This window comes from Bacillus rossius, chromosome 1, assembly GCF_032445375.1.
Source record: "Bacillus rossius redtenbacheri isolate Brsri chromosome 1, Brsri_v3, whole genome shotgun sequence".
NCBI classification, from domain to species: domain Eukaryota; kingdom Metazoa; phylum Arthropoda; class Insecta; order Phasmatodea; family Bacillidae; genus Bacillus; species Bacillus rossius.
Window position 1 is genome coordinate 286,600,132 of NC_086330.1, and position 16,039 is coordinate 286,616,170.

A 16,039-nucleotide genomic window follows, 5' to 3' on the forward strand; every position below is an offset into this window, starting at 1 on the left:
TGGGGCTTCAAACATTGTGGGACTTACAAGTACCGCCAGGCAGGAAAGGGATAATATTAGGAGAACATATGTAATGATCTCTAACATTTGTATGTACTGTAAAACAAAATAACTTGAAAAAAGTTACCATATGGTCCTGAATGTAAAAAAATAAATTTCTTTCATGATGCTGTGTATATAGGGCCAAGTTAAGTAAGCATATTTTATAATGAAGGAATGTCCTCCACTCTCAGATATCTTGAACATGAAATTATTTTTAGTTAATTTTGAAAATAACTATGACATTAATTGAACTATCACACTAAGTTAAAAAAAAAAACAATAAATTAATGTAAATTAATTAATTTTATTATTATCTTTAAATTATTTTGTTTCATTTTGATTGTTCACATTTAACTATGCCTAATCTTAGTTCCAATTCGAGCCTGTAAATAAGAATTTTAGGGACGACAGTAGTTTATGAAAGAGTGCAAGTTGAGAAAATTTTTGTGTTGCTCGGCTAAGAAATGTTCAAACTGTGGGTAGAGTTGGTAAAAACGACGATTAAGTTTCTTTGAGATAAATCCTTTTCGGCCGTCGCACCAAGTTACACAATGTCAAAACTGATAATGATTTATTCTTAAAACTCGCGATAAACCGAGATAACAGATTAAGATACCGCAAGTCATACAAGAACACGAAAAGCCTGAAAGTCGTAGCATAAGGATTTTCGTCACGTGTAGGGCTTGAGGCTATATAGAAAAAAAAAACATACTTTAACAAAATATTCCTTTGGAAACCAGCTGTCAAGAAAAAGTTTGTAATATTATTAGAAAGATGCTGTAAATTTTAACTAAATGTTAACCTACAACTATTGACTACGAATAATTCTGCTTGTAAGAAATACTTTTTCCAGATAATACTGAGTATTTATTACGAAAATTGGCGCATAATTATATATTTTAATTGATGTATCATTCAAGCATACTTTTTTAAACCATGGGAAAGATAATAAATTTTTAAACAATCTAACTTATTTTGTTGTATCAAGTCTCTGAATGCGAGCAGTTAATATTGGATAGCTATTCAGGGAATGGCTTGCAAATAACTTTTGGAGGTACTGGGACAACACAAAGCATAAATGTCCGAGTAAGAATCGGAACTCAGTATTACCACTAAATATAAATGAGACTTACAGAAGTCGCCAGCCATAATTTTTTTTTGCACTTTACAACGCTAGTAAGACTGCCCGACACGAGATGGCATTGTGATCGCCTCGTCAAGCTGGTAGCGCCGTTGTGCGGTGGGCGGGGCAAGTAATCATCCTACTAATATTATATACGCGAAAGTTTGTAAGTATGGATGGATGGATGTTTGTTACTCTTTCACGTAAAAACTACTGAATGGATTTGAATGAAATTTGGCCTACAGCTAGCTTATAACCTGGATTAACACATAGACCCCATATTAATATGAAATTCCATCCCTACGAAAATGAAAAAGTGATAATTTCATTTTATAACCACAAAAAATCATAGGTCATACACATACAAATAGTGAGTGAGTGAGTGTCATTTCTCTATATCTGACACACGATCATACACATAGTAAGGTCTGGCAAATTAATATTTTTCTCCTTGGTGAGACCAGTCCGCTTACTGGAGCTCGCAGCGGCTAGCAAAAAAAAAAAAAAAAAAAAAAAAAGGCGCTAATAAAAGTTTTGTTCTTAACTTCGTCAATAGATAGAGTTACCTTGAATTTTAAACGCACCATCGTTTGATGCGTTTATCATGTCTTTAATTTTCGTTTGTTTGTGCCGTATGCGTTCCTATACCATTCATCCGATTGCGATGAAATTTTGGTGATTTGTTATGCGCATTCCCATGAAGGTTACTGAGACGGTATAACTATTTTTCAATAGTTGGAGCACGAATAGTGTCAAAAAATGTGTTTATTTCATTTTATATAGCGGCACTTCGTCTGTTTTTGTTGTATAAGTGCGCACGCATGACATTATTTAAATATAAAAGAGAGACAGAGATAGAGTGATATATATATATATATGAGTCGGAGAGATAAGTTGAGATAGAGCGAGGTATAGAGAATGAAATGGGTTAGATAAAGAGAAAAATATATAGATGTATAGAGCTATATAGATATATAGAAGATATAGCGATAGTGGGAAGTATATATGTAGATATAAAGAGATAAATAGAGATAGAGAGATACATAGATATATATAGATGTAGATAGAGATAAATATATATTTAAAGAGATGGATAGATGATTTGAATATGCGTAACTACTTCAAACATATTCCAAAACAAAACTGAATGAGGCATTGCAATGCAGGCCGAGCATTATCTAGATAATGGAATCTTTTCAATATTAGTAATCTCTTATTTTTCAACTTTTTAATATATTTCTTTATAAAGTCTAAATTACATACAGACCAGGTAAATAACTATAAACTGGCAAAACAACGTCTGTCGGGATCTGAAAGTGATATAAATTAATTTTCACACTTGACATTCAAATTAAGAAGACAATTACTAACTACACCCTGTGTTAAGCTCGGGCAACGCCGGGTATTGCAGCTAGTTTATTCATAATTCCATCGTTTTTTTAATTTTTTGTTAATATCTTTTTCTGGTTTATTTAATGGCCTTGGAAGAAAACAGACAACGGAAAAAGCAAACCGCTTCCTCTTTGGGATATCTGAGGTCGTGTCAATAGCAAGAATTTTGATGCTTTCAACTTTTTCGATTTATTTTATACTTAAATGGGAACACATAAATAAGTAATGTTTTTAGTGTCATGTTATTTTGGCTGTGCTGGATTTTTAATACAAGATTGATCTAACTGAACTGAACTTTAAACTGGGCAATAGAAACTTGGATGGTTGAAGACTTCTTTAGATTTCATCATAACATAAAACGACCAGAATTTTCTACATAAAATTCCAATGAAATATTAAAATGGCTCATTGAAGTAAATAATTGTTTTATATTTAAAAATTATAATTCTACCGATAATAGCTTGAGTTAAACATCTACAGATTTTGTGATCTGGTTACCTGTAATTCGAAAGAATATATGTTGCTATAGCAGACCGATATCAAAAAACATTTAAAAGTAACTTTTCTTACAATATTATTTTTCTGTAAAGGGTCTAGTAATGAATAAGGCTGCCTGACCGGAAACTTATTTACTTTAAAGCTTCCTTATTTAGGAATTTTTTGTCAGGTATTAGACGTTACAGTCAAGCAAAAAATCGTTTGTATTTTGTTTAACTTGCCTGTGGTTACATTAGAATGAAACAAAACGAGGATGGTAAAACGTTATTAGTAGTGTAGCTTGGCCGGTCTGGCTATTGGGTGTGGAGCCGGAGCCGATGTCTACCATATTGGATAGTGACGTCACGGCGGTCATATTGGATGACCTTTACCTTTGATATTGACGTTTGACCTTTGGTCTTAACCTTGACCCCGGCCGCTATCTTGAATTCGCCACTTTGTTTTCCGTCATCTTGGATTACGCCACTTTGAAATCGAGCGCCTCACTCACTTATATTGCACTTCTCGTTATGCACACCATCTTGGATGTGTATGACATCATCGTTGCACTTTTCATTACGGTCGTCAGTTTGAATTCTGACACAATGTCCGCCATCTTGGATCTGGCATCACAGTCACTTTATTCGATTCTGACATCATGGACTCCATCTTGCGATCGTCTGCTGGAGGACGCCATATTGTATTCTGCCATCTAGCTTTTTATGTTCTGCTGGAGGCCGCCATCTTGGATTACCCCATCTTTGATTCTAATATTTTTTTTCCTAGAGAACAGCTGCATCGCTTTGTCCCATGCACATAAGGTCGATGTTTCATTACTGACCAATGCTGTTGTGGCCCTTATCAACATATAAAATAAAAATTTGTATACAATATACGTTGGAAACACTGCGATTCAAACCATCACAGCTCTGACCTCTGGGTTCGAAAACACATGCCTTTAATCGCACGGCAATTGAAACAATTAACAGACTGAGAATTATAAAGGCATATGTATTAAAAAAAAAAAAGAAAATATTCGATCTTGTAATTTTTTTGAATTCAAAGGAATAGTATCATATAGAACTAGTGTCACGTCACCTGCTAGAGGGCGCCACCGCCATCTTATTTTCAGTACTTACTAGCAGGTGCACTAGAGTCACATAGTACACACGCCATCTGCCAGAGTGCACTGCCACGATGTTAGTTTAATTTTTATCTGCTAGAAAGCAGTAATTATTTATTTTCAGGGCGTCCGCCATCTTGTCGGCTGTATTGGCCACCATCTTCAAAATCTGCCGTACATCAACTTTAATATATATTATATTATTCTGAAAAACAAACAATGTGAATAATTATGTTTAAAATCATTTTTGTCTCCAATATTTACAACAGCAAGACTGGAATTATAATAAAAATCACGTACTTTAAAAGAAACTAAGCCAAGCGATTGATATCTAAAGAATAAAGCATCTGAGGTAAACAAATGTTAAAATGCCTAAAAAAATTACATTAAAATGAATGTAAGACATTACAACTATCCTCAAACATTTAGATTGCGTGTACAACGCCTCAAACTGCAATAGTTTACCCACAAAATCTCTAACAACTTTAAATGAACCCCTTGAGTCTTTGGGTGAAAACTGGCCAGACACTCGCCTTACAGCTCGTAGGGTGTCCTGTCCCAGGCTCTCTCGTCGAGTCATCTCTTCCACCAGCACACCTGCAGACTAACACTCCTGCTCCAACAGCACTTGAGCCGGACTTCATTGGCGCGCTTCCAAACAGGAACGAGTTGTTCCGATGACTGCGACATAGCGACACGAAGAACAGGCCACAGCCCCCTTCGTCCATGTCCAGCATGTCCACTCGTCACAAACCATGGGGCTTGAAAAAAACCGTTCTGTTGCACATCCTCAACACTCGTACGCAAAGTCAATAATAGTTTCCTCGGGGTTAGAAGTCACTCGTCGGGAAAAAATTCATTGTCGGGTAAATCATTACACTGCCATTACATGGCGGCCAAAAACCAACCACCGCAGTCACACACATAAGCCACGAGCATTTCCATCAGAGTTTCTGCTCCTTTTATCGTACTCGCTCATAGAGCAAAGAGTGACACATCAACGGAGGGAATTTTCAGACCTCGGGTGCTACTGTCCACCTTTTACATGTCCCAAAACAGTAGAGTGACTTTACACATAAAACTCGCCCGACGAGTCCCCAACTCGGTCCACGAGTTGACGCATCAAATCGCTGACGATTACCTTCTCCGCAGCACTGCACTCCGGGTCCCTCCTCGACGCCTGGGCCAACTCCGATTTCCAAAGTAACGTGTAAGTTGATCTTACCAGTCCCAGAGACCAAGTCCTCTTTCGATGCTCGAAGTGTGCTCAGGCATAGTGATGTTCCTGGTGATCTGGCTGGGCGGCAGGATGACGATCGTGGAGGTATGCTTCGTGCTTCTTCTTCCCGCACTCTCTGTGCTCAGTGCTCAAATCGGGGGTATAATATATATACTCCTCAGGCGCGTTTTCCCTTCTTCCTCGAATAGCCCAGATGGTCCGAGTTCCTGCTACTTTGGCGGAGACGAAAGGAGGGGTGGTAGTCATGTGAACAGTCACGTAGTACCCCCACCACTCTACTGCTTCAGCCGTGGCGCGCGCAACTAGCGGCGATAACTTGCCTGGACGACTGGCCACCCGCAGCACACTGTTGTTCGACGGGACTAGAACCATTCAGGTGTACAAAGACCAAACCAGAAAAAAAAAAAAAACATTTGTGGGCAGTGACTAGCAACCATAACATCAGTTTGCTTGAAAAAATTATGAAAACGTGACTTGGAATTTTTATCACAAATTTTATACAAATTTTATTTCAGGTTAGGTACCTAATGCTGGTAATGAAAATGTGTCGAAATATTTGAAATTTTGTGCAGTTGACAAAAATAAACAACACTCTATGAAAAAACTTCTTAGATGTATAAAGAAAAATTTTAAGTGTGTTTTTTTTCTTTTTGTGATGTTTATTTGACTAGGCAGTGTTGCTTTACTGATACAACTTTTTACAGTGAAATTTCTGAATTCCCATACGTTTGGAACCACAGTCAATTACTATTACCGATTTTTTTCTGATTATCGAACATAAATCCTGTTTCAAAGAAACTTTCAAAGTAAAATTATATTGTATAGTACATTCATATTTAAAATATATTTTAATAAGTTGCTCTGTGACATAAATAATACATTGAACGTTACAGGTTTAAAAATGTCTGTGATATAACGTTTCAATGTGGCTTGACCTGCCGGTAATTTTCAATCAACGTTCGAATGCTGACGTCTTGCTCTGTATCGGATTATAGAACTAGTCACACCGAAGAAATTCTGATAAAAGGACGTCGACTATATATGTAATGTAGGAAATAATCATTTGTATACATAATGTCACTACAATTTTCAATTCTGAAATATTATAATTGTTGCAATTCTAGAAAAATAAATAATGACACAATGCCAGACAACATAAAAATAATATTGGAAAACATTTAATTTACTATCGGAATTAAAATTTTATATCATTCAACACAAAACAATTTATAAACTTATGATTTATTTTTTCTTGTGATCTTAAAGTAAATAGAGGATAAAACAGGAAATGTCCTTCCCTTTCTCATGAAAGTGTGTGGTACAATGACATCTAGAACAACCTAGGATACTTAATTTTCGGCACACCACTTAAGTGACTAAGTTGAAAAATGGTTATTCGCAGAAACGTGCCCATTATTAGGATATAAAGCGAAATCTATTTCAGATATAATACACGATTTAACTGGAAATTATAGAAACTATATTTATTGTCTATATGAAATTATTAACTGTAGTGAGACGTGAAAGAATGGTAAGCAAAATGTTGCTGCTAGAAATAAAATTTTCCGTTGTAAAAATGCAGTGTTAAAATATGGTGTATCCAACTCACAGAAAGTATTGCAAATAATCTATAGAATTATAAGTTTTATTAATGGAGAATTTAAAAATATTTTAAATTAAATTTGATTGTACTACTATCACAATTTTTGGCTCTAAGCTAATATGATTTAACGTCGTTGAGGTTAATTTTTAGTATCTCCTTACATCGTTTTAGGTATATTTCAAAGAAATACTATCTATTGTAGCCGTTACCATGGTGCAACTTTCGAAAAATGTTTATATAGTTTTTCATTTTATGGTTCATAGACTCCAAAACCATCGTCAAATAAAATGTTATATATATATATATATATATATATATATATATATTTGTGTGTGTGTGTGTGTGTGTGTGTGTGTATGTATCCCCTTTTTTGGACACGATAACTGTTGCAATTTTTCACAAACACTTCCAAACTGAAACATAGTATTTAGTGGTGGAAAATCTAGGGCGAGTTCGTTTGACCAAAGGACTAAAAATGGGGAAGGTTTTTAAAAAAAGAAAAATTACTTTAACTGCCATAACATGGAAGTTATCACATCCGTTTGAACGTATTATAACTCGTAGGAGTAATACCAATCTTTTGTCTGAATAGGGTTTTTGATACGACCGAACATAACTGCAAGCGGTAGAATAAGAAAGGTTGGAGGACAAAAAAAAAAAATAATAACTCCCTTCGTAGGCACAACATCGAATTTGCTCAGATATTTTGTAAATATTATAATTTTTATCTAACAATTTTGTATGAAACAATTTTTTATTAGACGAACCACAGCTGCAAGGGGTTGAAAAAATGACGGGTAAAATTAACAATTCATATCTCCCTTGGTAGGTACACTATAAAATTCGTTCAAATTTTTAAAAAATCTTATAATTTTTATCAAAATCTTTTGTCTGAAATTTTTTTTGATAAAACGAACCATTGCTGTAGGGGGTTGAAAAAATAAAGCGCATAAATAAAAATAATATCTTCCGTACCATGTACACTATTTAATCCGTTCTGTTTTATTGTAAAACCTTAAATTTTTATCTAAAACTTTTGTTCAAAACAATTTTGTATACGACGAACCATTACTGCAAGGGGTGGAGAAATAAAGGGTTTTAGGACAAAAACATCATAACTCCCTTCGTATGTGCACCATCAAATTCGTTAAATTTGTTTGTAGATCTTATAATATCTATCAAAAACTTTTGTCTGAAACAATTTTTTGATTAGACAAAGAATTGCTGCAAGGGGTTGAAAGAAAGGGGTAAAGTATACAAAATAAAAAAATTCCTTAGTAGGTACACTATCGAATTCGCTTAGATTGTTTGCAAATTTATAATTTTTATCTGAAACTTCTATCGGAAACAATTTTTGATAAGATTAACCATTGTTGCAAGCGTTTGAAATATTAAAGCCATAGAATTAAAAATATACGTTCATAATCTCTATACCGTGAACATGATTAAATTCGTTCTGTTTTATTGTAAAATGTAAAATTATTATCTTAAACAACTTTTTATACGATTAATCATTACTGCAAGGGTAGAAAAAACAAGGGTTGGCGTACAAAAAAATCTAAACCCCTTCGCAGGTACATATCATATTCGTTCAGATTTTTTTTGCAAATCTTATAATTTTTATCTAAAACTTTTGTCTGAAACAATTTTTGAATAGACGAACCATTGCTGCAAGTGGTTGATAAATTGAGGGTTAGAATTTAATGAAATCCATAACACCTTTAGTAGGTGCACTAACAAATCCGTTCAAATTGTTAGAAAATCTTATAACTTTTATCTAAAACTTTTGTCTTAAACAATGTTTGATAATAAAAACCAACTGCAAGGTGTTGAAACATCCTGGGTTTGAAATAAGAATACAACTTTCCTACCATGTACTCTATTGAATTAATGAAAACTTTCATCTGAAGTAGTTTTATATAACAAATAATATATAACAAGGAGCCAAATGAGATCATTTTTCCAATAGATATAACTTAAAATCCATTATAATTTGTTGTAAACTTTTAAACTATATCTGAATATTTTGGCTCAAACCATTTTTGATGAAACAAACTAGTTCTACCATAAAACAGAGATTGAAATTTAAAAATATATATAATGAACTTTCTTAGTATCAAATATCAGAATATATTAATAAGCATCTTATTATTACCTTAAACCTTTGTCCAAAAATATTTTTACCCGACCATGCATTAGTGCAAGGGATCAAAAATAGTTTTTGATGAAAAAAATAATTCCATAACTGCTTCAGTAAGCATAATATGAAATTCGTTAAGAAATACAATGCTGGGTGCATTCAGTTAAAAAAAAAAATCAAAATATTTTCGCTGCGTTGAATATGACATGTTAAATCGATCTTTATTGAATCCTGACGAACATATAGATTATGTACTGTTTCGATTTATGATGATGTGTGGGGAACTGCTGGGTTTGTAGATGATAGCCCAATTAAGTTTTATTACAGTTTTGTTGATTACTAATATTTACATCACTAATAAATAATCTTATTTAAAAATGCCTAATTACCTATTTCTCGCACTTAAAAATGTTCATCCCCAAGTCACCCAGTGTCTGTCAAGTTCCACAGTCCGCACTCCTCACTGGGCCGCACTCCTCGCCGAACTCAGGGAACTAACGCGGCACACTCCGCGGAACTCTGTCGCCAAACTCTCACTGCACGCGCGGCACTATCGCCGCCCCAAGAACTGCCGCAGAGGCCGGCGTCCCAGCTCAAGCAGTCTCTGGCGCCCTTCTAGAACCGACGAGTGCAGCTGGGGCCAGTCGCGTCATTCCGCGCCGACCCGACGCCCGAAGCGTCGGGAATAGCGTCGCTCCTCACGCCACGGCACGCGGAATCCTAAAGGTCGCTCAGCGATAGATAACGACGCCAAAGCAGGACGATGTGCGAGGAGCGAAGGGGGGAGGGGATAGCGGCGACCCTTGTAATCCGGGCAGGCACGCGTGGCATGTCTTACGTCAATGGATGGCGCGTGACGTCAGAGGCCGTGTGGGGCCGCCAGCCGGTACCGAAGCTGGTATCGCGGTCTGGTCTCTCGCATTCCTAAAAGTGCATTAAGTTCTTAAAAGATTCCAGGAGTTCATAAAATATTCCAAAACATTTCCAGAAAAACAATTAGTTGCTTTGAAATCGATCTACCTACAGCTGTATGCTGTCCTAAAAGGGATTATTTTTCCTGCCTTTTGCAGATAAGTTTATAAAAAAAAACTTCTAAATATGTTTTACATAACACTAATAAAGATTTAATTAAATCCTAACGGTTTTTGATATTGTTCCTACTAAGGAATTAATGCAATCTGTTGATCTTCACAACTATATTTATTTCAAAGCCTTAGCAATTCGTTAGTTGTTTAAAAAACATTTCAACTAAAGTTATAGATGATATTGATCAGGTTCCAAATAAATCTGAACAGATATAATGCGCCTTCTAACAGAGTTATAGATTTTCTTCTCTTGTTTAACTTTTATTTTGGCATCTTTTGAGCTTAAGGGATTGTTTAGTTTTCATAAAAAACTTTCTCTTTTTCTTTCCCCATCCATGGTCACATTTTGCCCACTAACGAACTCTACTGATATTTTCTATCTTTTTATTTTATGTTTAAGTGGGAAGTAATTGGTTCAAATAGTAATAATAAATATTATTCTCCTTTGCGTAAAAACACACTTATTTTATTTCATTTCCCTTCTCGCGTGTTGTTTAGACAGAGAAAGAGCGATATTCTGAGGTGATTCCCTTGCCCACCGCACAACGGCGCCACCAGCTTGACGAGGTGATAACAATGCCATCTCGTGTCGGGCGGTCCTACTAGCTTCAAAAGTGCAAACATTTTTGGTTATGGCTTGGCAACTTCTATAAATATTATTTATATTTAATAGTATCACCGCGAATGCTATTTTGTAATGATACAGTTGTTTTCATGTAAATGTACAAATATACAAATATATGTAATTTTACATTAATGTTCTGTTCCATGCACACAAAATATTTACAGTGTGCGTTTAAAATCTACTTCATCGCGTTTAGTTACTCGAAGATCTGAGATTGCTAAAGCTTTAATTACACACAATATTTAATTATGTTAACCATCGTTTGAGAGTCTTTATAAATTGTTGTGCTGCAAGTACCCGTAGTTATACTGAAATAAATACTTTATTCTTAAACCAGAACACACTTTAATAAATATATCCGATCTCGTGACTTTTTTGGCCTAGAATTAGGAATTTCGTTGAACGAACTTCCGTGATGCGTGCAAACACATATGCGTGATTTCCCAAGGGAACGATGAAAATTATCGGGACGAGCAATTGCAAATATTTTATAATACCAAATAAAAAAAGTAAGAACTAAATTTGACAAAAATTCAATTAGTAGTTTTTTTTTGCTTGGTGCTGGGACGAATTGACAGGCAGAAAATAATTTTTGAAAACATGATGTTTCTGTAACAATTCTTATTACAAAATTTATACTACTTCTTTAAAAATATATTCAATGTACAAATAAAATTCCTTCAAACCTTTATTATTAGTAAAGGCAGATACCAGTAAGTAACCACGTTTTTATTTCAACACAGTTGAAGATCCAAACAATTGTTGCTTTCACCTTCTTCTGCGATTGGACCACAACTTTTTTGTCGAGGACTCTGAACCAATGAAAAACCCTTACTAACCATGCGATTGAAAGGTGTCTCAGAGAAGCCATTGGTAAAGTGGTATTTTTCCGTGTATGTAGAGAATTGTAGATTATGTTATAGAGGTCAGTGAAACTTTGATAGGTATTCATACGCCCACCTATAAGTATATATAGCTAATAATACGTACCTATGTACTTATAGTAATAAATAGTGTAATTTTTCGAAGTAGAGTGTGTGGAATTACTGTACTTAATCAAAAGTCTGTAATTTGATTGCTTTGAAATGTATACTAAAGAGGAATATGGATAAACAAACCTAAACTGACTATATACAACGTCTAAATAGAAATATGTAAACTAAATACATTCGCATAAACGTACAAGAAATTATTTATATTAATACGACATTTGTATATCATTTAAGAAAGTGAATATTGTCAACTGGATATATAATATTTGATGTTCCCGGACCTAATACTAATTTACACAGTCTACGTTCTTTAATTAATTGTAATGCATATGTATGAAGAAGAGGATATACTTTGCATGAAGTTTGTGAAGAAATTAGCTTAAATAGTTTATATTTTGATTGTTAATATATTTTTTTGAAAAAATAATCATAAATAACTAATATTTATTTTTAACGTTGTGTTCGTATGTTTGCTGTTTTGTCCAGGTAAGTTGTCTGTCTGCATTTACTGTTATTGTTGAAACTGTCACGTTGTTGTTAGCCCACTGTGTTCGCCTGTGCTGTTATTTATTCATGACTAAATTTATTAAATAAAAATTGCTAACTAAAGTTTGACTTAATAGTGAATTTATGTAATTTTTGTGGACGTCATGTTTCTATATGGCCTTATAAATTATGTGTGAGTTAAAAAAATAATAATTTTTAAACACATTTATAAAGTATCTGTCTTATCACAATCAAAAAATTATTTACAGACAAACTAACACAGCCGTACTTGAGGTATTACACAATACTAAATAAACTTCAAATTTGACATGAGTTTAAATTAAACATCTCAAAAATTAATACAAGCAGTGTTATTAAGTTATGTCATTATATTCACTTCAGAATAAGTATTTCGTATTCTTTGAAGGGCAGTTCTTCGCCGTAGTAGGGGATGTAGCAGGACTCGTGGCTCGGGTGGACCTGAAACACGCATAAACAATTATTTAAAATACGTATTAATATAGTTACATAGCCTACATGTATTTTAAGGAATAGTAATAAGAACCGAAAGCTGCTATCTGTGTTTATACATTTTAAAGTCATAAATTAATATACATTGCTTAGTTATTAGGATTGAGCTTTGCTAAAACAGTGAATATTTGAATTAAATGCCTAAAGTTAAAATTGACATAGTGCTATAAATAGCTTCTCCTGTGAAAACATCGGCGTTTAGAATCGAAATGACAATAATACCTTAAATAGACTCTATGATTAAGAATTCGCAAATTTCATAATGTGTGATATATTCTTTAAAGAAGATAATATTTCCAGTATTAATCATTTGCATATTGCTAAAGCATAGAAACTGTTTAAATCAAATTTTTTGTTATAAAGTAATTATTGATAAGTTATTACTGTACAAACATTGCAAATTGTGATTGTGTTATAATTTTTGTGACTCAATGTTACCCCTGAATTATTTCAATGAACTCAATTTACGACAGAGACAAGTTTTGAGATGGATGTAGAAATTGATTCAATTAGCCTAATATTATCTAGGCGTTTAGGGTTCCATACTGTATGTATTATTTGCAACAAACCTGTTGTTCAGCTCCGATTTAAGGGTTATACTAGCCTTGAGTAGCACTTTAGACTGTTTGACGCACTTTTTTTCCGGAATGAACCTGTAGCCAAAGTGTGTAGTTTGAACTCACATGTTCACCGTACACTTCACCCTTTTTGCCACATTTGCAAAGCCAGGCACGTGTTTATCGTAGTTTACTCTTTTTGTTCGACAAATTGATTCAAAGCCACAAAACCGGAGTTTATTTTATGCATATGAAATTTAACTCCTATTGTCATACTATAAAAAATACTTCTACATTAAGAATGAAATAAGCAGAAGTGTGAAGACAAACTTTTAACCCATTCCTCTAATTCGTATAAAAACAGATAATTAAGTGCACCGAGAGACGCGCACAGACTGTACTGACTCTCGAAGTACATTCATTTTACCCGTAAAAACATATTCCTACATCCTTAACATAACATATTTTATTTAGAGCCGGAACTACAATAGCCTGTCGCGTCCGTCTATTCATTCGTCAAAACATTTTCCCAAATATGTGCAGCCAAGAAGCACAGCTTGAAAGACTAAATATCAGAAAAAAATACTTATTAAAGAGAGGATAGTAAATATTTACATTGCCTTTCATTAAAATTATAAGTATCTACATGAAAATATAATGTACTTAACATCGTAATATCTGTAATAAAAACCAATTTCAAACCATGTTTTCTTGGTCAGAGATTTATGTTGAAGTCGTTTGCAATTTGTGTCGTGTTCCTCGTAAAGTGCTAGTGAATCCACGGAAAAATTCAGAGTAATGAATGAATTTTTTGGACGGGAGTTTTAAAATCGCAATGTCACCAGGAAAAATGTAAATAGCGAATAGTTGAATGAACCAAAACAAACTCCACAGGCTTGTATTATCGTAACAACTGAATCGCGCAACAAACCAAATAAATTATTCCATTCGTGTGTCCATCAAAACAATGATTTTGCCAAGTTTTTTTACGGACAGACGGATGGAATCAGTCTGTGCCATCTGATTGGCTGCAAGTCACGTGACGGAGAGAGGCAACGGGCAATTGCTAGAGCCACGATTATTCCGCGGATTCATTTCACTCCAGGCTAGACTTAGCTTGCCTTGGTATAGTCAAGCTTTTATAGAGTGCACATTGGTAGATAACAAGGTCATAAGCTTTGGCGGGTTCAAAGTGAGTAACGAGTTATTCTCTTTTTTTCAACGTGAAACAGACGCACTATATATCTATAAGTAATGACCAGAAAAATCCACGAATTCATTTCGTGATATGCCAAAATTCAAATAATAATATGGCGTCCAAACGAATGACGCACTGTCATTGGGTAACAAAGTAAAATTGAAGCACTTATAGTTAGGTACTGGATATAATTGTTTTAAATTAAATATACCATTATTCAATATCAGTCACTAAAGTATATGAGTTAGTAGCACATATGTGATTATTATTTGTAGGTAGCCTTATTTTCCATCCTAAGAAAATTTCGTTGCATGGTGCGCGCGCATCTAACAAATCACTGTCATCAATTGTTTTTTTTTAAAACGATTATAAATAAGTATAACTTCAATAAAAATTTTAAAGTTCAATTGAAATTTTTTCATTACATTAAAAAACTGTGTATAACATTTTTTTGTTTGCTGTCTGGGTATGTAGGGACACCTGTATTTCGCGAATACATTTCGTGTCTAGGTACATCGCAAAACACCGTAGTTTTTTTTTCCTTGTAGTTATTGGCTGTGGTCGGCGAGAGGTGTTTTCCCGCACTTGACGGGGCCAATGGGAATGTGAATACCGTACTGCTGCACGCACACGATTCGCCATTACTCCAAGAAGAAGCTACAGTGTTGACACGAAATGTATTCGCGAAACACAGGTGTCCCTGGGTACAAGTGGCAACACGGTCGGCGCTAGCAGCACGAGCCGTGCGCAGGGAGAGGCGGACCACTCGCCTTGCCCGGGGTGAGGGTGCCGTCGTGCATCACCCGGCCGGCGTACAGCTTCTCGCCGTCCTGCGTCATGCCCACGGCGATGGCGCCCTCGGGGATGTCGCCGTTGGTCGTGAACTCCCAGGCCACGCTCGCGTCGCACAGCACCTGCGCACACACACTCCGTAGCCTCCGTAGCCTCCGTAGCGCCGCGAGCCGGACTGGAAGCGCTCACACACAATTCACCGGGATAGGTCGCGGACTCTTTTTCGCCGATACGCTAAAACTTGAAATAACAACAACCACCAGAGGCGCAACAACTAAATATCCAAAGGGGGGGGGGGGGTTAATATACCGTTTTATAAAGAATCATCGATCCCCCCTATTGAAGCGGGTGGTCCGGGGGTCCTCCCCCGGGAAAATTTGTATTTCAAGGTGGAAAATGGTGCTATTTAAGCAGTTTTACTATCTAAAAATTGATTACACAGCACTTTATTTGCCCCCGTTTGCCCCCACTTCAAGGTTTCAGAGGGGGGCAAAATTTGTTTGCCCCCCCCCCCCCCCCTGTTGTTGCGCCCCTGACAACCACCTTTGTTCTTCTTCTGCTATTGGTTCGCTGTCAATGTGCAGGAATATCGGCCAAATAGAAACTCTCAATTGCAAGACGCCTCGCAAGTCT

At 35.3% G+C, this 16,039-nt stretch overlaps 1 protein-coding gene across 1 annotated transcript in view; it reads right to left on the reverse strand.

The window, feature by feature from the left end:
- LOC134527556 (uncharacterized) overlaps positions 1 to 16,039 on the reverse strand; it is a 101,416-nt gene that overhangs the window by 71,835 nt on the left and 13,542 nt on the right. The window contains exons 3-4 of the mRNA XM_063360348.1: positions 15,385 to 15,528; positions 12,723 to 12,808 (exon numbers count right to left, since the gene is read on the reverse strand). Of these exons, the coding sequence (XP_063216418.1) occupies positions 12,723 to 12,808; positions 15,385 to 15,528 (230 nt within the window). The remainder of the gene's footprint in view (positions 1 to 12,722; positions 12,809 to 15,384; positions 15,529 to 16,039) is intronic.